The following is a 22,714-nucleotide window of genomic DNA, read 5'->3' on the forward strand; positions in this document are numbered from 1 at the left end:
AATAGCTTCCCTAATTAATTCAGGAGGAGGGAAGGAGAGTAGGCAGAGTAAGAGGAGAATAAGAAAGAAAATTATTTGTCTTATATTTGAAATATTTAGAAGGCAAGGGGAAAGACATTTGGAATGTTAGTTCTCAAAACTTCTTTATCTAGGAATGTTGGAGACTAAAACAACGGTTTTTATTGGCTGTAAACAGTGAGTGAGAGGGGGCTGTGGGGAGTTTGGGGTCTGGGTGAACTTGTGTTCTTTGTGGTTCTATATGCACTCTTCATTCTACAGGGTCACCAGTCACTAGGCTCAGAGGGAGCTGACAGTGCTCAGGAATCTCACTAAAGCTTCCTCCCACGGCCACACCTTTATGTTTTTTTTTTCCTTCCTTTAACAGCTTTGTTTCCTTGCCAGGTTTTACGTTAGAGGAAATGAAATGAATGTGCTGTGGAAAGGTAGCACAGGTAGGCTGCTCTCAAGTCTTTCTCTGCCTTTTCTTCCTTCATTTTGTGTTTTAGCTGTTGGTGAGTGTGCGAGGCTGATGAGTCATCTCCTTCAAGAAACAGCGGGAAGGGTGAGTCATAGCTTTGGAACTGCAGTTGTGATTCCCCACATGGATATGTTTAACCCGTGGTTGTCCCTAAGGGTCAATGAGAACATCCTTCATCTGTTCTTTAATGGTCACAAACCCCTTTGACAGCACCAGGGAATGATGGTGTCCTGGTCAAAGCTCCAGTGGTGTCCACACAACAAATGTTTACCCCTTTACATTTGAGAATTTCCCTGCCTTCACAGTAAAGCTGGAAACTGTTTTGGGAAGCATTTTTTCAAGCATATTTTCCCCTTAATTCTACTATAATAAGTACTATGTTTAACCTTGCTATTGTGAGTTTCCCACTGCATCACAAATTCAAGTATATAAAGCACTTCAAGTTGGTTTATGCCATAGGACAAAAAAAATTCTAAATGAAATGAGATTACAAATCTCTTCTATATTCTTAATTCTACTTTAAATACATGATGTTTTTATTTCCTAAGACTAGCAATGTGCATGATTGTACCAACATTTTTGTTACTGAAGTTAGACATATAAGTAAAAATAGATAAAAAATGGAAATTAACTTGAGTTTAAATAATTATCGTTTCTCTTCTCAGTTGACAACATAAATATGATGCTGAAAAGCTAGTTTACATGTGTCAGAATCAATTTTCCATTATGTCAATCATATTAATTTGTATCCAATTAGTTAACGTTTATTTTTAACACATACATGCAGCTTGTATCAAAAATATAGATGACTTTCTCTTAAGTATTTATATTAAATGGTCACATTGGTTTCCCTGAAATTGGCATTACTATTTAGTAATGTGCCATAAGTATTGCCAGTCTCAAAATAGTACCTCCATTGGCTTTTTAAGTTTCATTCTCTTTCTTTTTTGGCAAAGACTTTTCACTGTAACTCAAGATAGACTCTTAATTACTGTGTAATGAAGACTGATCTTGAACTCACGGCAATACTTTTGTTTCAGACTCCACAGTGATGAGATTGCGTTTCTGGTCCAGTTATTACCTGGTGTGTGTGTGTGTGTGTGTGTGTGTGTGTGTGTGTTGTGTATACATATTTTATGGAGCTCAGAGATCAACATCAGTCGTGGGTGTCATCTCCATTGTTTTGCTTTGTTTTGGAACTTACCAATTAGAATCAACTGGATGATCAATGAGCCTCCAGGATCAATCTGTTCCTGTCTCTCCACTGTTAGGATTATAGTCGTGCCATTATGTCAGGTTTTTAGATTTTAGCTTCTGGGATCAAACTCAGTTCATCATGCTCGTGTGACAAGCACATTAGCGATGAGCAACCATCCAGTAACTTCATTGACTTTTATGAGCGTGAAATACAAAATCACCCAAGAGGCCTGAGAGGAAAAGAAAAAAGGACAAAATATGAAGCTACCATGCAAGCAAAACCTTTCTGGGCAAAGTTCAGAGGAAAGGGCAGATACTATTTTACAGTTTTGTGAAGAATGAAATGAATCACTGTTGAGGAGCCTGGAAAAAAATTCCCTTCCGTGCATCAGGTAGGGATTTTCCCGACACCTGTGGTACGGTAGTGGCTAACCCATTAAGCTTTACAATTCATGGTTCCAAGTCTTTGCTTATTGCTCAACTCTTCTATAACACCTGGGCTCTACTTATACCCTAGCTATGTACTCTGAGTCTATTCAGAAATTAAGAAAATAGGCTCTCCTCTAATACCAACATTTTAATTAAATGTCATTATAATTAAATTTTTTAGCATTGATTATTGAAAATGCCGAAGCAATCTAGAGCTTCAGATTGTTCCTATTTCTGATTTATGCTGGTACTAAAGTCTAGTTTGGAGGCCAGGAGCATTGCTGGTGAAATATAAAAAGTACTCATTACAGCATAATTTTAAAACCTACAAATAACTTGCATCTCAATTGTCTGCAAGTTCTCGAGAGTAAGAATAGCCTCAGAGATAGAACTTCGACATACAAAAATGGCAACAAATTCAAAGAAATAAGGTAAGTTTCCAAGGTCACATAGTAGTAAGTGTTATGGCTAAAATTAGCACCAAGTCCTTCCCCTTTTCCTCTTCTCTTTTAGTGTTGTAGTTAATGACTTTTTATTCTATAATGTGCATAGTTTGAAAGAAGTTCCAGTTCCTTAGGACGGAGCAAGGAGCTCAATATTGCTGAAGCTCGGTGCATTCTGCCACTCCTGGGAGGAATAAAACCACAGAAGGAAGAGGGGGAGAAAATTCCTCCTTCCTTTTCCATTCTGTAACTGAGTTGGTTCAGGGAGGAGTCTTGCAAGACTAGTTTCTCCTTGGTTTTGACCAGGGGCTGAGCCAGTTCTTCAAACAAAAGACAGCCAGTTACTAAATTCTGGTTGCTAGGTGTGGCCTCCGTTCATATCCTATAAAATCAGAAGTCCAGCCTTCTACTTTCAGACTGAAACCATCTGAACAGAGCCTCTCTTCAGTTCCTTGGAAGCCAAGAAAATAAAAAGGTAAGGCTAAGTTTTTGTTTTACAGAGTTCTGCTTGGTTTAGAAACTACAAAATTCTGTGAGAACTCCTTGCTTGGTTTTTCTGGGACTTCATAGAGAAGTGGTGTGGCTGCTGAACTCTCCTATAGTTACGACTAGTTGAATTTAATACAATTTAATGAATCTCACTGTAAAATTATACTGTGATTTTATCTTTTAGACATCAAAGATTATAAAGTTATATCTTTCTCATCTACAAAATGCAGTTTTGAAACTCTGGCAAGTTTACTTTATTGTCCTGTTGTTGAGTTACCAGAGACAGGAAGAAAGTGTGCTCCTGCTCCGGCAATCTTAAAAGGAGGTTTTTAATTTCTCCTCTTCGGAACATACTGTCTCCAGAGCTTTGTGTTTTCTGTGAGTACGGTGCTGGAGCAGGAGTCAGGATGGAGGTGGGAGCCCCGAGAAACCAGAGGTGGCAAACTGCAAAGGACTTTTTCAAAAGAGAAAATTCTTGTAGCTAAATATTTTTCTTTAATTAAACCAAATGAATATCAGCGTTAAAGTTGTCCCCATGTCCTCTTTTAATTAACGTTTTGAGTGAATGTTATGTTTACTCACAGTTTAAGACGGTCCGCTTATTACTCGTTTCGTTTAAACAGGGTGTGGCCCCATTCCCTCCCTATTATCTCTGTGTCATAGACAGGCTTTTCTGGTGCTCATTTAAAAACCTAAGGGGAAAGCAGATTTTTCCTGGATGATGTCAGATGATAAATCATTCCACTGACTGCCAGATGGGCCCACAGAAACTCTCCTTCCTAATAGCATCTTGTAGGTCACATAAGCTAAGGATATAAACTCCCTAGAAAAACGCAATGCAGATATAAAGTTACACATCCTTGCAGAGCTTTGCAAGAGCAAAAGAGGATGAGCCCTAACTACACACTTGGCGTGTTACAAAACCTTTCTTCTGGGACTTTTCTCTTAGCCCTCATGAAAATATTAATAAAATTCCTTTACTTTCAAATTCTGTTAGCCAATTAAGTAAGTTGTGCTTCTTCTTGCCACAGATGCCTACAATTGTGTGAATTCAGAGAAATCAATATCCCCCAGTACTGAGTGAGGAATGTGTTTTGCTAGCTACAGATAAGGCCTGTTTCAGCTGATTCATATGTGGTAAAATGCTGGTTTCCTGATTCAGAAATGTTTTCTTCTGCAGAAATTACATGGTTACCAGAGGCCAAGAAACACACCCACACCTCTTAGATACCAAATATGAGATTGATGTTGACAAGACTATAGCAACATTCTTAAGGAACCAGCTTAATTTACATGCTTATTACGTTCCCTCCCTCCCTCTTTCTCTCCCTCCCTCCTTCTCTCCCTCCCTCCCCTCTTCCCTCCATCTGTCCCTCCTTCCCTCCCTCACCTCCTCCTGCACTCTCTTTAGAGACAGGGCTTCTTTCTGTAGCCCTGGCTGTTCTGGAACTAGCTCTGTAGACCAGGCTGTCCTCCAACTCACAGAGATCTGCCTGCCTCCTCCTGCCAAGTGTTGGGATTAAAGGCGTGTGCCACCACTGCCTGGCAATTTGTTACATGTCTAAATTCAGAGCAAAATAAAAGAATTTTCTGATCTTTAGTGGATGAATCATGAGCAATTCTAGAAGTCAAACTTTTTTCCTTCAAAGATCAAATATTCTATCTACTTAATTTCTCCTTCCTTTAGGCTAGTTCTCGTCTATTTGTATTCAAGGTGAAATGTAAGCTACATGCATCAGAGCTTCAATGGATGTTAGAAACTTTATTTCAGCGTTCTCATTTTATAAATTAACTTTTATGCTTCTGTAAAGTCAGATTTTGTTAAACTTCAAATAAGGTCCATGACACCAGGATTATTCTATTTAAAATACTATTGTTATGGGCCAAATTTGTTGGTTAAATTTGCGCAGCTGTTTCTCAACGTGCTATCTGTTTATTCAATGATGCTTAATTGTTTGTTTACTAATAATTCATAGTTCGTATGAATACACAGTATTCCAGGTGCCTCATGAGGTATTGGATATGTACAGTGAATGGGCTCTACCTTCAGGAAAAACTATGAGAGGAACAGATGACAACATGACAGGACAATGTATGATCACATGAGGTTATTGGATGAGTAGAGACAAGATGCTTTGGAAGGTTCTTGAGTGCAGTGCTGAGTACCAGGGAAGGCACCATGAAGATGTGATGAATACTCAATAATTACTCTTCATCAAATAGTAGTGAGTCAGGCAAAAGACATCGTGTGGATGAGATCAGAGTATTCCAGGCAACAGAAAGTCCCTGTTCAGAAGCCTGAAGCAAAATATCCAGGAGCTACCTTCTGTTAAATGGCTATTTAAAGTGATGTCACTGTATAGTCTAATTATCTTCTCATGTGGCCATTGCACAGTCTAATTATCTTCTCCACGTGGGAAGGACTTACAAAACATATTCAAAGACCAACTCTACATAAGAGAGAAGCATGTGAAAATAAACACCCTCAGGCTGCAGTGAAACCTACTGAGTCTCTGTGCATTCTCTGTTAATGAATCTGATTCTCGAGAGTTTAAAAGTAGTATTGATCTTGTTCTCATCTCTTTGTTCCCTAATTTAAAGGAATGTATAGTACTTTGCAGCCAGAAGCATATATTTATATTATGACTATTGATACAATTAGCAAGATTTCTATCTGAAAAGGACAACATGTACAAAAACAATGCAGATGGTGACTAGCTATGTTGTCAAGAAATGGCTAGGGATTGCTAATATCATTAGCAATCTGGTAGTCCTAGCATGCAACCAGGACATAAGCCACATAGCTCTCTTCCCTAGGGACACTGTCTTTTGTTAAGTAAGTTACTCAACAAGTTTTTCTTCATTTTGTGTTTTGAAATTAATTCAGCAATAATACTGAAACCAGGAAGAGTTGACAAACCAGGAAACTCAGCTGCTTTCCACACAGATTCTGGAAGTCACTTTCCAGAACACTCAGAAAGATGGAAAAACTGAAGATGACTACATGCATATAAATATACCAAAAGGCTAATCCTTAGAAGTTTCCCACTTAATCTAGATATCAGTTGAAATTAATAGGTGGTGCATATTCATAAAAGAGATTTTTGTAGAAACAATGTGAAATAGTGTCAAGTTCTAAGGGGATAATCCCAAAATGAACTCATTTTAATTCTGGAGATTAGCTTGGATTACAAACTCATTGTTAACTAATTGAAATATGTGTTGAAATGAGACAACATTATAGTAAAATGAAATAAAATAGAAGAAACAAATTCTTTTAAACCCATTCAATTATGTTTGTGTCCATGAGGAATCTAAGTGCTGAGCAGGCAAAGTAGATGAGATATGGATCTGCCTGACATTCCTCCTGTGGTATTTGAGAAGTGTGCTATATGTAAGTCACCCTGTTAATGAAGGTTATTATCTTGCCACTTAGCAGGCTGTGATAACATTAATTTCCTTTGGAGCACATGCATTCTTTTGCAGTTCATGCATCTTTAAACTTTGCTAAAAGGTGAGAGTTGACTTTAGAATCCATTGTCTTCTGTTGACATTCATGAAGACCATTCTGTTCTGGATGCTTTGCTTTTCTGGACCTTTCTTCTGGGCTGTCATGCACATTGGACTAGAATATAGATGCTCAGAAGACAGAAGTTCAAAGCTGTCTTCTCTAGGGACCCTCTTGTCAAGTAAATTGTTCAGCCTACTGCTTCTTGTTCTGTTGCATGCTATAACTAATGGAGTCATCATTATTTCATTAAGCTTTCTCAGTTTTCGAAAAGAATGTTGTGATCTACACAGTTCTTCTTAATAGCATAAAAACTGTGAAAGCGCCATACTTTCATAAAAATCCTAAGATCAGTATTTAGTTGTCATACTCACTTTTGATATTTTACTCTACTCTGTTTTGAAGAATTTTTTTCTGTCTCAACAGAAAACAGTGAAATTACTGATTTGATTTTTTTTAAACAAGTGATCAGATCACTCATTTTGAGGACTACATTTTACTAGAGACTTGGGTGTGGTGGCCAAGATAGCAGCTCTGAATGCTGAAACTGCCAGCATGACTGTGAAGCCAAAGGTGTGCCAACTTGGCCATCCAAATGTGAAAGCCTGTGTGGCAACAGTGATTGCACTGGATTCGACTGCAGTGGGAAGTGCAATACCATGCATGATTGCATATCATGAGTTTACCTGGCGGCGGGGGGGGGGGAGGAGTTTTGAATACGTTGGCTGTGGGAGACAATACAGGACATTGCTGAATGTTCTTCATACAGACAACGGAACAGTAACTGAATCAGCCCCTTTGAGCATTATTATTTCCCTATGGCATTGAATCTTGTTAGTTACTTGGAACTTAGTCGTCCTTCTGGCAAATTCAAACTGAAATACTTTGTCTGGGCATGCTAGACAGGGACCAGTGTATGAGTTTTACTCTTCATAAGACTTATGGCTAAATTCCATGGAATAAAATCCCAGGGATTATTTTTTCAAAAGTATTCACTAAGAAATCTCCAAAGGGCATGAAAGATAGACAGGTGTTTACAATGCACACTGGTTCCCAAAAATGTGAACTCAGACAAAAAAAAAATCACTGATTACATTTTGTGTATGTGGAGAAGACAGATTAACTATTAACACACTTAACATTTTAAAAAGATTTTGTTCCATTTAATTCAAACATCACTGGCTGCAAGCTGTACAGGCACCTTTAGTAGCATCTTCTAAGATACTTGCCAAAAAGTTAGCCGTGTTTCCTCATTACCCAAGTGATTCTTATTAGAACAACCAAAAAAATAAATGTATAAAACAATTCTTTTCTATTTGTGTGGGTGGCATACAACAATAATATTTAAACTGTTTAAACATGTAGAACATGAAGATAGTTATTTATTCAAATAGTTTTATACCACCCAATGGGAGAATAAAATAGAAATCTTTACTATTGAGAAAGAAATATGTAGAGTTTTGAGTTGATCCAGTCCAGCAGATTGTTCCGGATTAGTTTACTTTATAAAAGTAAACATGTTTTCTCTAGACCTGCTTTTGCCACAGGCCCTGATGAATCCCACGGGTGCTGGGATGACTATTGCCTGGTCTTGCCCTTCTCTCTTTGCCCGTTACCATTCTTCCCCACGATAGGGAAATGATACTCCATCTAAAATGAAAATGTTATCACACTGCTTTTGAAATACAAACCTACTAATGTTGTGATTAGCTGTAGACTTACATTTAAAATCTTTGTTCCAACTTCCATCAACATTTCTCCATCTAGTGAACTTTACTCTGCTTCTCAAATATGATGAACTTTCCTCCTTTTCCCCCCTCTGAAACTTCCTGTCAGATTTGTTTCAACTCATATCAGTAAAGCCTCTTTAAAAAGTATCTACACCTCATAGTTTAGTATGCTCTAAAGAATAATCATAGTAATTAAGAGCTAGTTTACTGTCTATTGCAGTGTCTCCAGTGTATTGGGTAATATTTATGGATGTTGGGTTTGTTATATTAAAGTATCTACCCATTTTCTTTCCAGATACTTCTTCAAAAATGGCGATGGTATCAGAATTCCTCAAGCAGGCCTGGTTTATTGACAATCAAGAACAGGAATATGTTGTAAGTAGTCAAAATATTATGAAGTAGGTACCTTGTTAAAACAGACATTAAAGGCTGGGTGCTTGTGGTGCACGGCTTTAATTCCAGCACTAGGGAGGCAGAGGCAGGCAGATCTCTGTGAGTCTGAGGTCAGCCTGGTCTACAAGAGCTAGTTCCAGGACAGGCCCCAAAGTTACAGAGAAATTCTGTCTCGAGAAAGACCAACAACAAAAATTTAAAAATAAAAATAAAATCATATATCAAGAATAATGAACAAATGGAGATTAATTTATATCTCTCATATACATAGCAAGCTGTAAAATCATCCAAAGGTGGTCCTGGGTCAGCAGTGAGCCCCTACCCATCCTTCAATCCATCCTCGGATGTTGCTGCCTTGCACAAAGCAATCATGGTTAAAGGTGAGTATGTATCCATAGAAGAGTTCCCTCTTGAACAGTTCACAGAAACTGCTTAACTGTTATTGGGAAACAAACCTGAGTAATACAATGTCTTTCTCTAGGGACATAAAAAAAATATACGTAATAACTTTTACCTATAATATCAATACTAGAGAGTCTAAGGCAGGAGAATTGCCATCTGAGGCCTACATGTGCTGTGTACTCAGTCGCTGCCTCCAAAAGAGGAAGGACACCTTCCTTTCAGTACTTATGAAATTTTGGTCAGTGATGAAATCCCTGTTGCTATAATAGAGGTCGTTACCTGCCTGTTTCTGGTAGAAATCAATGTTTAAATGAGAACCTGTGATCACACTTAGGGTTTGAGCATGCATCTAGAACACTGGCATACAGAAATTATTGTCTCTTCATTTTCCACTCACATTAATGAGATGCCACCTTACATCCTTTTGCTTTTAAGGACCATGGCATTCAGTTTCTAGGCTAATGTAGTTCTCTTCCTCAGCTTTCTTATGCTGTGCCTTGACCACCAGCTTGATAATGAATCATTTTATGGCAGTTGTTGGTGATTAAGAAAATTGATGTTAAAGCCTCAGATCCTTTATTTCCAGGTGTGGATGAAGCAACCATCATTGACATTCTTACCAAGAGAACCAATGCTCAGCGCCAGCAGATCAAGGCAGCATATTTGCAGGAGACCGGAAAGGTGCGAGAATGGTGAACTCCGACGTTCATTTGCTGATGTCTATGTAGAATTGGATTCTGAAGCTCAGTTCCTACCTCTTTTTGTTTTAAACCTGTTAACCCATTATCACCGAGACAGGAATCGCAGTATTTGTTTCCTTGGTTGCAATAGGATGACTTTTAGCAAATTCGGTTCAAATACTGACCAATTAACCGCAATGTTTTTCAGAGGTGATGTTTTGTGTTGGAGGCAAGCCATCAGTTTAAGCAAAATAAGCATCAAAATTAGTGTGGGAGAAACAAAGAATTTGTTCTGATTGAAGTGCAGGGTTTTTCGTTTGTTTGTTTGTTTATTTTACTACAACTAAAAATGAGCTTCGTTATGAAGAAACAAACTTGATATTTCTCGTGGCAAGTGTGGATAGCTTATTTTTAACTGGGTGGAATAAGAAAACTGGAGAGTATCAATTTTTAATTATAGTGTTTGTTAGGCCAATGAAAAGCATGGAACGACTTTGTGTTCTGAACTTTGCGACTCCTTTCCCATAAGAAACACAGAGAACACAGTCCTTTAGGAAATTTGTTATAGTTGCAGCAAATTTCATCTCATTCCTCTAGATGAAAAGATTGAGACTGCATCCTAAACATCCAACATGCCTTCAAAACAGAATGAGGGAGCTCTATTTGAATGACCAAAGTGAGAAATGTCAGGAGGTACAAGACTGTTGGCAACCCACTCTAATCCTATTGTTTTTCCAGCCCCTGGATGAAACTTTGAGAAAAGCTCTTACAGGCCACCTGGAGGAGGTGGTTTTGGCTCTGCTGAAAACCCCAGCCCAGTTTGATGCAGATGAACTCCGTGCTGCCATGAAGGTAAGGGATTTTTCCCCACAACAGTTTTTAAGACTTGTTTTATTTGTTTGATTGTTTTGCTTGAATTTATGTCCATATGTCTGTCGCGAGCTTAAACCCAGACCCCTGGCCTAGAAGTTGCATTGGTCTGGACTCCAAATCCCAGCATGCCAGGTCCTGACCCCTCCCTGGGAAGGGTTAGGACCACTCTCACAGGGTATTTAAGTGAGCTCCCAGAGAAGGAACACATGGTCCTGGGTTTGCATGTGCTCCCTGCTTTTCTCTCTCCCCTGCCATGCTCTCGGCCACCCAAGAGCATCACTACTTAATAAGACATGACCATTTTATTTGGTTTAATCTGTTTTAATTGGAATTTTTTGCGCCATCGGAGCGGCTCATGTTAGATAATATTCCTAAGAATGTCCTCTTTTTGTGCCTGGGACTCTCAGAGGTCTATATTGGATCATATTATTGGAGATATGGATGGTTGTGAGTCACTACATTGGTGATAGGAACTGAATCTGGATCTTCTTCCTGAACAAGTGCTTTTAACTGCTGAGCCTTCTCACAGCCCTCTAAATGATTCTTTTTAAGAAAAATTCCTTTCCAAAAAAAAAAAAAGTGCAGACAAATCTGTGATTTACTATAGCTGGGCCTTCATCATCTAGTAAGGACTGTCAATCATTTCAAATTCAGTGAATAAGCAAATTAATAATTTAACGAATAAATCAGCAGATCATGAAAAATTAAATATTGGAACTAATGTTCTTCAAGCAATTTAAATGCATGTATCAAATAGCTACATTTTTTAATCTTTACACCAAAAACTGAACATAAACTACTTTGTTTTTAGAACAATATCTTATTTTTTAAAATATGAACACAATTGACTAAATGACAAATTACAGCACACTTTGTGTGGACAAAACAAGTCGATATTTTGAATAAAAGAATGAAAGTGTATTTTCTTTTCTTTAAATTCAGGGACTTGGAACAGATGAAGACACTCTCATTGAGATTTTGGCATCAAGAAGTAACAAAGAAATCAGAGAAATTAACAGAGTCTACAGCGAAGGTCAGGTCTAGTGTCTTGAGTTCTTAGTCAGACAGTGTTATGATTTATGGCACGAGTGACCCTGGCAGGTTCCACTATGAGGCAGACAGATATGCCATGTGGAGAGAGCTTGGGTATAGAGTTTATTCAGGGGGTATTGTGAGGGTATAAGAATAATGTGTATGAGAGGAAGAGATAGAGGGAAAAAGATAGAGGGACAGAGAGAGACGAAAGAAGAAGGGAAGGGAAAGCAGAGATTGACTCTTCAGAAGGACAGAGAGAATGAGAAAGGAAGAGAGAGGAGACCAGCTTGTCTCTGCGGGAAGCGGGGGAGATTGGAAGTGGGTAGAGCTTGTCTCTGAAATGGACAGAATACCCAGGTCAGCTCTTGTGTGATTTAGAAAGTCTACATTTTAAAATGTTTTCTTCCTGGTTGGTACATATCTCTGGAATGCAGGATGAGATGCGAGTAAGAAAACACAAGCCCCAATCCATATGCAGCTTGCACTGTAATAGAAAATATCTTCTGGGGCTGGTGCACACAAATTGTTACAAAGAGAATTGGATTCAGAACATTGGCTTTACATAGCATTCTAACCACATTTCTATTGCTCTGAACTACCCTGTGCCTTTTAGTTTGGAAAGACTAAATTGTAAGAATAAATATTTCTGATCAGATCACTTTCCATTTATCTTTCTCATCTCTTGTTGGGAACTTTAACTTCACCATTGAGAACATAAATCATTCAATTCCTCTTTCTCTGTGCTTAAATCGATACTTGGCATGAAAGACTCTCAGTGACTCATTGTACAGAGGCCTTGAGTCAAATGATTCAGTCCTCACTGCACAGGGGATGGCTGTGCAACTCTGGGGATTTTCTAGTTCCTCTGAACCGTTGGCTTTTTTGTTCTGTTGAACTAATATGTGACATCATGAAGAATCCTTGTGTCTGATCCTCTTAGCAAGCACTCAGGGGACAACACTGCACACTGTTTTCAGTTTTAGTATACGAGTCAACCACATAATTACTCAGTAATAATAATTAAAGAGACATAATTATTAATGTGTTTGATAAAATGCAAAGGAAGACATCCACATTTCCCTATGATCTTAAAGATACGGTCCATAAATAACTGAAGGTGCTACTTTTACTTTGCTACAAATTCGGTTATTTTTCCCTTTAAAGCACTATATTTTAAAATAGCCAAATGGATGTCTGTAGACATGCAATTTAAATTAATACAACATTCTTGAAATTGAACATATGGAATATTTATAAATTTAATGTAAATAAATAGCCAATGTTCAAGCAAGTACTGTTTTTTCTTTTAAATACTGTTCTATCTATTCTAATGTTTAAATTTTCACATATTTCAAAATTATTTGGTAAAGCTTGTTTAAACAATCCCTTCTTGTTAACAAGTATTTATGATCAAATTTTCGTGCGCAACATTTCTCAGTTTCCTTCCATCAGTCTACAGGAAATTATTTTATAGCCTAAGATTTCAGCTGCACAAGTTTATCCATTTTCATAAAAATATTTTGAGATATGTTACACAAGTCCTTCAACCATGTAAACTATCAGTCAATGTAGAAATCATGATTTTTTTCAATAGTTTACTGAAAAAAATTATTTTCTCATCTCACAGAACTAAAGAGAGATCTGGCCAAAGACATCACTTCAGATACATCTGGAGACTTTCGGAAGGCCTTGCTTTCTCTTGCCAAGGTATAGATATCTTTGCTACTATAAATAATAAAACTTTAGATTTGTAAGTGTTTTCAAAGAAGGAGAAACTTTTTTCTTTAAAATTAATACCACCTATTTGATGAATAATACTTGTACGTATTTCAGAAAATTACGTGATATTTTGATAAATCTTTTATTTTTTAATTAATTAATTAATTAATTTTAAGCTATCTTTTCTCATTTTACACATCAATCCCAGTTTCCACTCCCTCCCTTCCTCCTGCTTTCTCCACCTTCCTCCCATTCCACCCCATCCACCGATCCGAGAGGAAGGCTTCCCCTGAGGAGTCAATAAAGTCTAACACATTGCTTTGAGGCAAGATCATTTAAGTGAGGTCATACCAACTTGCTTTGTTCTGTCTTGCTTATGTTCCTCAGGGCAGCATTGCTGCAAATGATAGAGACTGTTTTCACTATTTTTCCTCAAAAGATATGTCTGATTTTAAGAGAATTAAATGTGTCCTTTGGTTACATCCTATAGAAAAATCTTACAATATGTTGGGGGCATTTTTCAGGGTGACCGTTGTGATGATCTGGGTGTGAATCAAGATTTGGCTGACACAGATGCCAGGGTAAGCAAGGGGGAGACAATATCAAGGAAGCAAACCTCCCCACCTTCTTATTCCCTCTGTCTGAAAGCAGATCTCAGGTTCTGTGAGAAGCCAATTGTTTCTTAATGTTCATTTCATTAGACATAGATTTTTGTAGGCCAGGAATGGAATGTATAGTCTTTATGTTTCTAATTTATTTCATTATTTAGAAAGTCAGAGATGACTAAAAAACAGTGAGAATCTGTCTGTCTTTCCCAAGAACTGTTAGATTGAGAACATTCCAAATTTTGACTTTAAAATATAAGAACAGCAAGCCCAGCTCCTTGGAGGGCAGTGTAAGTTGTTACCAATTTGAGATTCTCTTTCCTCTGTCTCTCAGTTTGCTGGGATTAGAGGCATTCATCATCATGCTCAGATGGGAAAGGAATTTATTGCTGAATAAAGTGAAATCAAGAAACACATTGAACATTCAATTTTAATAGAAATTGTGCAAACATATCAAGAACAATAATGATATATAATTGTCTGTAATAAAAATTATTCTTATTTTTGTGAATATGCTTTCCCTTTTCAGACTATTAGGGCTCTCTGATATATATTTATGGAGACTGCATGATTAATTAGTATGGTGAATGGATTCATAGAAATTAATAGTTTAACGTGGGTAGTGGTGGCGCAAACCTTTAATCCTAGCACTTAGGAGGCAGAGGCAAAGGCAGAGGCAGGCAAACCCTTTGAGCTTTAAGCTAGCCTGATCTATAGAGCAAGTTCCAGAACAGCCAAGGGTATGTATAGAAACCCTATCTAGAAAACAAAATAAGAAAGGAAGAAAGGGAGGGAGAGAGGGAGGGAAGGAGAAAGGATTGAGGGAGAGAGGAAGGGAGGCAGGGAGGAAAATGTTTTAGAATCAGCAGAACATATTTGTAACAAAAAGACAGAGATTATTATTTTCATTTGCAAAGGAGGAATAATTGTATTTAAATTGTTTCCTAAGATTGTACAGCTTTCAAATTTTACAGCTGAAATTTTTTTGTACAGAAATCATAGCATCAAAATTGCACATCCTTCAGTAGCTAATAAATATGTACATAGAGGGAGAAAAATGAGAGACCTTATTGCCTTCACTCTCAAGAAGGGCCAATCCCAGTGATACCTACTCTGATTGTATTAAGTACAGCATAAATGGTCATATAACCTTTGTTAAATATAACATCATTGTGTCTTTTTTGTTTCAGTACATGGTCACATGTTTACTTATTGACTTTTTGACAGGCTTTGTATGAAGCTGGAGAAAGGAGAAAGGGGACAGACACAAATGTGTTTGTTACAATTTTGACTACTAGAAGCTATCCTCATCTTCGCAGAGGTAACAAGAAATTAGTTTTTCTTGAATGTGTTTACGGGAGGTCAAATATTCTTTATGGAGGACAAGTGGGAGGAAGGAAGAAAGAGGCCTTTCCATATCAAATGGAGGTAGCGAAGCTGACCACCCAACCACTGTATGCCTATTTGTCAGCTTTGAACAGCCACTGTTCACACCACTGAGAACATGCTTTGTGATTTTCGAGTGGGTAACGTCCTTTATTTTCAGCATTTCTATTCTTTCGAAGTTTTAGAGTAGTTATGATGAGAGATATAAATAAAACATAACAAATGCTATTTAAAAAAAGATGCAAAAACCTTTCTGGGATCTAAATGAAGGAAAGAATATGCAGACGGTTCAGAAATAAGAGAGAGCAAAAGAAAATCCCCAAATTCCCAGAGATTCAGAGCTAAGACTTAGGGTCTGAATCTTTTCGAAGGGAGAGTGTAAGGGTAACAGAAAGTTCATTATTGGATACCAACAAGGCAAGTTCCTATATTAAACAAACTGAGTTGGCTGTGCTGAGGTTAGAATAGAAAGAACTATTAATTCTGCTGTGAAAGTAGTAAAACCGTTAATCACCTGACACTTCTGATAATGGTTGGCACTTGCAATATGAAGATGGAGTAGACATATTATGTGGAGTCATGCAATTAGCCTTTAAAATGTCACGGAAGTTCGGTGTACCCAAATGGCTCCTTGAATCAGTTACCCTAATTTTGCTAGAGTTTGTTAGAAGACAGGCTGCTTTGAAGATAACTTAACTTCAATTTCCTGTTCAGTGTTTCAGAATTACAGGAAGTACAGTGATCATGACATGAACAAAGTTCTAGATCTGGAAATGAAGGGTGACATTGAAAAGTGCCTCACCGCCATTGGTATGTATAAGTTGCATAGGTAGAGCTCTGACTTGGGCTTGTACACTTGCATTTCACTGCTGCCTTATACAAAAATAATATATAAGACAACCCACCTCTAAATATGATACATCTATGCATCTGTGTTCAAAATGATACAATGTGTAAGATTGATGAAGAGATAGGAAGGCTTTTTTAATGCAGCAGATGTTCAAGATATGCAGATGCAGAATATATTTTTGAGCTCCTGTTTATAAAGCAACGCATCAAGCAGGCCATGCTACCTGGGCCAATACAGATGCTTATCAAGAGCAACACATTCAGTCTTGGTGTAACCACGTATTTAGTCTTGGACAAGTCCTGCATGATCTAATCTAGTAGATCTGGGTTAACTTCTGAAAATCTGAACCTTTTACATGTCTCTTAGGGACATAGTCTGCTTCTGCAGCCTTGGGATCTGAATGTCTAAGAAGCTCTGATGTATATCAGTCCTGCTGTCTGCAGATCCCATTTTGAGTAGCAAGCTAAAGAAAAGACCCCTACAAATATACTACTATTTCATTCATATCAAGCCTTTTATATTCCTTCTGTTGCTTCACTGCCTTGACAAATGTTTGTGTACAACACGAACCAGGTATTTATGTGCCTGGCCCTTACACTGGCTTCCTCATACCCACAGAGAGAATGGTATATTCAGGGTAGAGTCACTACCAAATATTGACAGGGGAAAAACTGTTGATAACCACCTTGCAGAAAGTGACTATGTCTTCTAATAAACTAAACATCCTACATTAGGCAGGAGGGTTAGAACTCTTTTGACAAAGTTATTTCCTATTTATTCAGTGTGTATTATTATTTTGCGATGAATTCTTCAAGCGAAATTTGTATCTCTTACAGTGAAATGTGCCACCAGCGCCCCAGCTTTCTTTGCTGAGAAACTTTATGAAGCCATGAAGGTACTGTTCTACTTAGACACTTTACTTAGAGGACAAATATCTGTACATAGGAGAGCAGAGAGCCTAATGTTGCTTGAAAATCACAATATGTATCTATAATAATATGCTTTATGCAGTTTGAGGGGAAACATGTATTAGAATAAACTTGTTGAATTTGTGCATTCTTTAAAAGGTGAATGTAAAAGTGATTATGAGGTGAGCTAGCAAGACATTTATAGGTGATTTATAATTTGCTTGAGACCTGAATCACCAGAAAAAGAGTGATGCATTCCTCCTTTCAGTGTGCTGCTTTAACAACCCACTTCAACCAAGGTTGTGAGCTTTATGGCTTTGCCTTCCTAATTATGCTTCTTTCTTGCCACAGACTAATAGTGATCTTTTAAAATGTCATTCCGTATTTAGAGAAGGAGAGGTGGTATTGGTATGCATTTGAAATATCACTGTTACTTTATTACTCAGCAAGGAGTTTGCTATACAGGAGGTTGTCCCAGCATTTACTTTTTGAGATCTCAAGACAATGGTTATGAAGTGATTCTTCCTTTGTAACCCACATATAATAAAGCTCAAAAGAAGGAGAGAGGGGCATAAATTTCAGCTAACAACTGAAATAATATTGAGGAGGTTCTGTGAAGTGATAAACATGTTTCCAATGCTTCTCAATCAAGACAGGCACAATAGGTCTAGTTGAATATTAATTAATTCCCTCTCTGTATGATATGATAAAAGAACATACGCCCAAAACTTCAGGAGTCAATATAGCTTTCTCTGAGCTAATCTAAAACCTTAAGTCTGGGCCAAAGAAATGACTCAGCAGATTGAAGTACTTGCTTTCAAGCCTGATGACCTGAATTCAATCCCTGGGACCCATGTGGTTGGAGGAGAGAACCAACTCCTGAAAGTTGTTCTCTGATCTCCTCATGAATATTGTACCATGTACATCCATAAACATACCCTTGAGTGTACATACAGAGATCAATATAATAAATAAATAGTAAAATATAATAAAAACATAAAAGCTTGAGATTTAAGAAAGAGTAAGGTGTAAGTAGGTGAGCATGAAGGAAGAAGAGATAGGAAAATAAATCAGGGCTGACTCAAGAGAGAAAAACAGCATACACTTGGAATTGAGAGCAGAACCAGTTTTTTTTTTTCAAGACAGTAGATATGATTAGGTTGACAGCCAAAGAGCTATAGAATTATGAAGTGTAGGCAGAGGCTGCTCATTCATTTCCAGATGCTCAGACCAAAAATAATTACACAGACTATTTTAATTAAAACACTGCTTAGTCAATTACTCAAGCATATTTCTAGCTAGCTCTTATATCCTAAACTAACACATCTCCATTAATCTGTGCATCACCACAAGGTCATGGCCTCCCCGCAAAGTTTCAGCAGGCTCTGGCAGAGGCGTCTGTCTCCTGTGGCAGCTACATGGCTTCTCATTGACTCTGCTTTTTTTCACTCAGATTTAGGTTTAGTTTTCCAACCTAGATCTGTTCTGCAAAGCCACTGGCTGAAACAGCTTCATTCATTAACCAATAAAAGCAACACACAGACAAAAGGACTTCCCACACCAATGAAGAACATTGTATGCCCTGAGAAGATAGTTGGTTCGTTGTAGAAGAAATGGGTGTGCGCTAAAACAGTTATAACAGATAGAATAGATTTATGATTTTAGAAAAAAGCAACAACTCTTTGCTGTAGTGATATTTTGGTTGTGCTTTAACAAATAAAACTTGCCTGAGGATCAGAGTGAAGAGCCTGCCACACTAGTTAGCTATAGAGGCCAGGCAATGGTAGCATACACCTTTAATCTGAGCATTTGGAAGATAGAGGCAGACAGATATCTGTGAGTTCATAGCCACCCTGGACTACACCAGATTAAATCAGTCTAAAAGATAAGCAGAGCCAAAAGGGGGTGGCTCATACCTTTGATCCTAGCACTAGAGAGGTGGACACAGGAAGTGATAAGGCTGGGCTGAGAGAGGAACACAGGCAAGAGAAGACAGGTACTCAGGATTCTCTCTGTGGTTTCTTAGAGATGGCATTCAGTCTGACAACTTGTAGAGATAGGCTATCCCATTTGGTCTGAGGATTTTTATAGAGAATTAGTGGGTGGCTGCCTTGCTTCTCTGATCTTTCAGCTTTCACCCCCTAAAATCTGACTCTGAGTTAGTATCAAGACCAATTACAAATCTCGCTACACGTTACTGTTATTGGGTAGTTCAGATACAGCGAAGACTGGATGCTGGAAAGCCAGTTAGAAAACTGTAGATACCCTTTATATTATTTGCGAATATAACTTCTGGTTTCTTCTTTCATTGCCACCTCTCTGTCTGTCTGTCTGTCTGTCTGTCTCTCTCTCTCTCTCTTTCTCTCTCTCTCTCTCTCTCTCTCTCTCTCTCTCTCTCTCTCTCTCTCTCTCTCTCTGTGTGTGTGTGTTATAGAGAAAGATCTACACAATGGGAGGAGAGGGAGAAGAGAAGAGCGTATAGGGCTGATTTTCTCTATACAACATGTGTGGAAAGCATAAATGGGACTTCTTTTGAAAATCTAGTCTTCGATGAGAGATTTCCTAAATGTAATGAAATCATGATCTGTCTGCACAGGGAGCTGGAACTCGCCATAAGGCATTGATCAGGATTATGGTCTCCCGTTCTGAAATCGACATGAATGATATCAAAGCATTTTACCAGAAGAAATATGGAATCTCTCTCTGCCAAGCCATCCTGGTAAGTTTGACTTTTCGATAATGGCACCTCCATAAAAGAAAGTTCTTTGTGCAATATTTTCCAAAAGGAGAGCAGGTGTGTTGTGCTGCAGATGTACATTGCATATATAAGATTGACTCGACTTCTTAGGGTGAATGATTCGTAAAGAAATTAAGCTCCATGTAATTAAATCTAGTCTATCAAAGAACTAGCTGTATTTTTGAAGCACAGAAAAATGTTTAGTCTTTGTGCATAAGCAGTCTTGAAATAGTCCAGAGCTCTTAGAAGTATTGACACACATTGTGATTTATTTTATAGTTAAACTGAATAATTAATCACTTAGTAGTAAAATTAATTTCTAGTGTTTTACTTATTACTACATATTTTTCTATGTAAAATGTTTAAAAATATATGTTCAAGTCATATTATTAGAATGTTGGAAGATAACACAGACCAAGAAGTCAAGGGTGATGATCCTATTAGATGACAACTATTTAAATTCACATTATTTGCATTTGACAACTAAGATATATGAAGAACAAATGAGAAATTTATAGGCTATCGTTTTCACTCTTTTTTGAGTGATTCAGATATTTCTTATGTGGAGTATCAGATTATATCATACTTCTACTGATTATATGATATATTAATTCCTAGAACTACTTGTCCTAATACACAACAATTATCTCAGAGGAGACTTTATTCTGCAAACCTGTTGATTCTCCTCTGCAGAAAGTTTAATTTAGATTCTCTTGAACACAGCTATATTACACACTGTAAAGTATGACCTGCTTTGCAGCTGACTCTACAATTATCATTCTTTTACAATTAAAATATCTTTTATTCATCATGATTTTGCATCATGTGAAATATACTCTCTTTTTAACCAACAGGATGAAACCAAAGGAGACTATGAAAAAATTTTGGTGGCTCTGTGTGGCGGAAACTAGATGTCCCTGCAGCTCTGCAGCTCTGTGATCAAAGCGTCTCTTAGCTGCTGCTTCTGCTCTATCACATCGGCTTATGTAGAAGAGTTGCTTTAGCAGATGAAATCTTTTGTTCATTTTGAATAATATAGCCTATGAATAAGTTTTATATCATACCTCAGTACAATAGAGAAATGTTTTATTAGTTATCATTTTACCAAATTATAAATCCCTGTAAGCAAATTACTTTGTTAGCGTTCCTTAGAAATAAGTTTATGTAAACTAAAATAAAACAATTTTATAAGATAATTGGTGTTACTGGCTCTTATATTTTGATTTTCTATTGTGTGTGTGTGTAATCAATTGATTAGTTCAGCAAAGAAGAAAAGTCAGTTTTCCCTATTTGAAGTCGGTTTTAGGCATGAAGCCACAAAGTTCTACCAGACAGCTTCTCCAAATAACCAACAATTTCCTCAAAGTAATAGAATATAAAATCAACTTACAAAAAGCAGTGCTTTTCTGAATATCAATAACAAGTATGCTAAGGACAACATTGTGGAAGCCACCCAATCAACAATAACATCTAAAAACTAGGAATAATTCTAACTAGGTGTTAAAAGATATCCACATGCAAAGTTTTAAATCTCTGAAGAAAGGGATTAAGAAATACAGAAGATGGAGGAAAGACTTCGTTATGCTCAAGGATTAGTAGAATTAATATTGTGAAAATGGCCATTTTAGCAAAAGCAAACTCAATTAAAATCTCCATTCTACTCTTTGTAGAAATATAAAAGAAAAACTAGAACACACATGGAAGCACATAATACTCCAGGATAGACAAAGCACTCCTAAGCAATAAGAAAACGTCTAGAAGGATTACTATATCAGATTTCAGGCTATGTCACAAAGCTATGGTTGTAAAGCATCACTGCATTGGCATAAGATCATACTTGTAAATCAGTGATACAAAATATAACATCTATTTATAAGTCCACACAATTATAGACACCTAGTATTTGGGGAAGATGCCAAAAATACACACTGCAGGAAAGACAGAATCTTTAAGAAATAGTGCTGGTTAATTCAAATATGAATATTGACAAGTGGAGCCACAGGACGCTAAGAAGTATCTATACAGCAAATGAAACAATCAAATGGAGAGGAAGATCAAAGAGACAGAAAATATTTGCCAGATATATAGCTAATAGAGGATTTATATATAAAGTATACAGAGAACTCAAAGATAAATAATTTAGAAAGAAAATTATCCAGCAAAAAACTGGAATACAGATCTGAATAGAGAGACGAAAAGAAGAAACAAAAATGGCTACAAAACATGTGTATGTAGGACAGTTGTGAGGCTTGGGAAAACTGTGGGGCCACTGGCAGTGGGACCAGAATTTATCCCTAGTGCTTGAACTGGCATCTTGAGGCACATTTTCTTTGGAGGGACACCTTGCTCAGCCTAGATATAGAGGGAAAGGCCTTGGTCCTGCCTTGGAAGTGATGTGTCAGACTTTGTTGACTTCTCATGGAAAGCTTTATTCATTCTGAGGACTGGATGGGAAGGGTGAGGTAGGAGGAAGGGAGGGAATGGGAATTGGGTTAGTTATGTAAAATCAGAAAAGATTGTATTGAAAAAAATCTTAATAAAATTGTTTGATATAATCAACTACTGGGGAAGCAAATTAAACAACTTTGAAAGTATATGATGTCTGTTTATGACATCTAAGAATTATAAAATATTCCTCACGATAATAGCACTTTTTGCTATAACAATTAACAATTTTTAGCACTGTTAACATGAAGAGAATGCAGTGCATTTTCATAAAACAGATGTAAATTTGAAAAAAATCAAAATTGCATTGACATTGCATGAATGATAATGATCAAAATAAAATAATATCAAGTCTTGGCATGGAGGCACAGAATAAGTGGCCATAGTGCACTGTAGGTAAAATTGAA

General features: G+C 37.3%; 1 protein-coding gene across 1 annotated transcript; it reads left to right on the top strand.

The window, feature by feature from the left end:
• Positions 1–2,862: 2,862 nt before the first annotated feature.
• Anxa1 (annexin A1) lies at positions 2,863–21,058 on the top strand. The gene is made up of 13 exons (XM_048429832.3): positions 2,863–3,022; positions 8,570–8,649; positions 8,939–9,047; positions 9,656–9,750; positions 10,488–10,601; positions 11,565–11,655; positions 13,285–13,364; positions 13,901–13,957; positions 15,209–15,302; positions 16,082–16,177; positions 17,054–17,112; positions 19,722–19,844; positions 20,717–21,058. The coding sequence occupies exons 2-13, from the start codon at positions 8,584–8,586 to the stop codon at positions 20,771–20,773; spliced, it is 1,041 nt and encodes a 346-aa protein (XP_048285789.2). The 5' UTR covers positions 2,863–3,022; positions 8,570–8,583; the 3' UTR covers positions 20,774–21,058.
• Positions 21,059–22,714: the final 1,656 nt, after the last annotated feature.

This window comes from Myodes glareolus, chromosome 7, assembly GCF_982192425.1.
Source record: "Myodes glareolus chromosome 7, mMyoGla1.1, whole genome shotgun sequence".
In the NCBI taxonomy this organism is placed as follows: Eukaryota; Metazoa; Chordata; class Mammalia; order Rodentia; family Cricetidae; genus Myodes; species Myodes glareolus.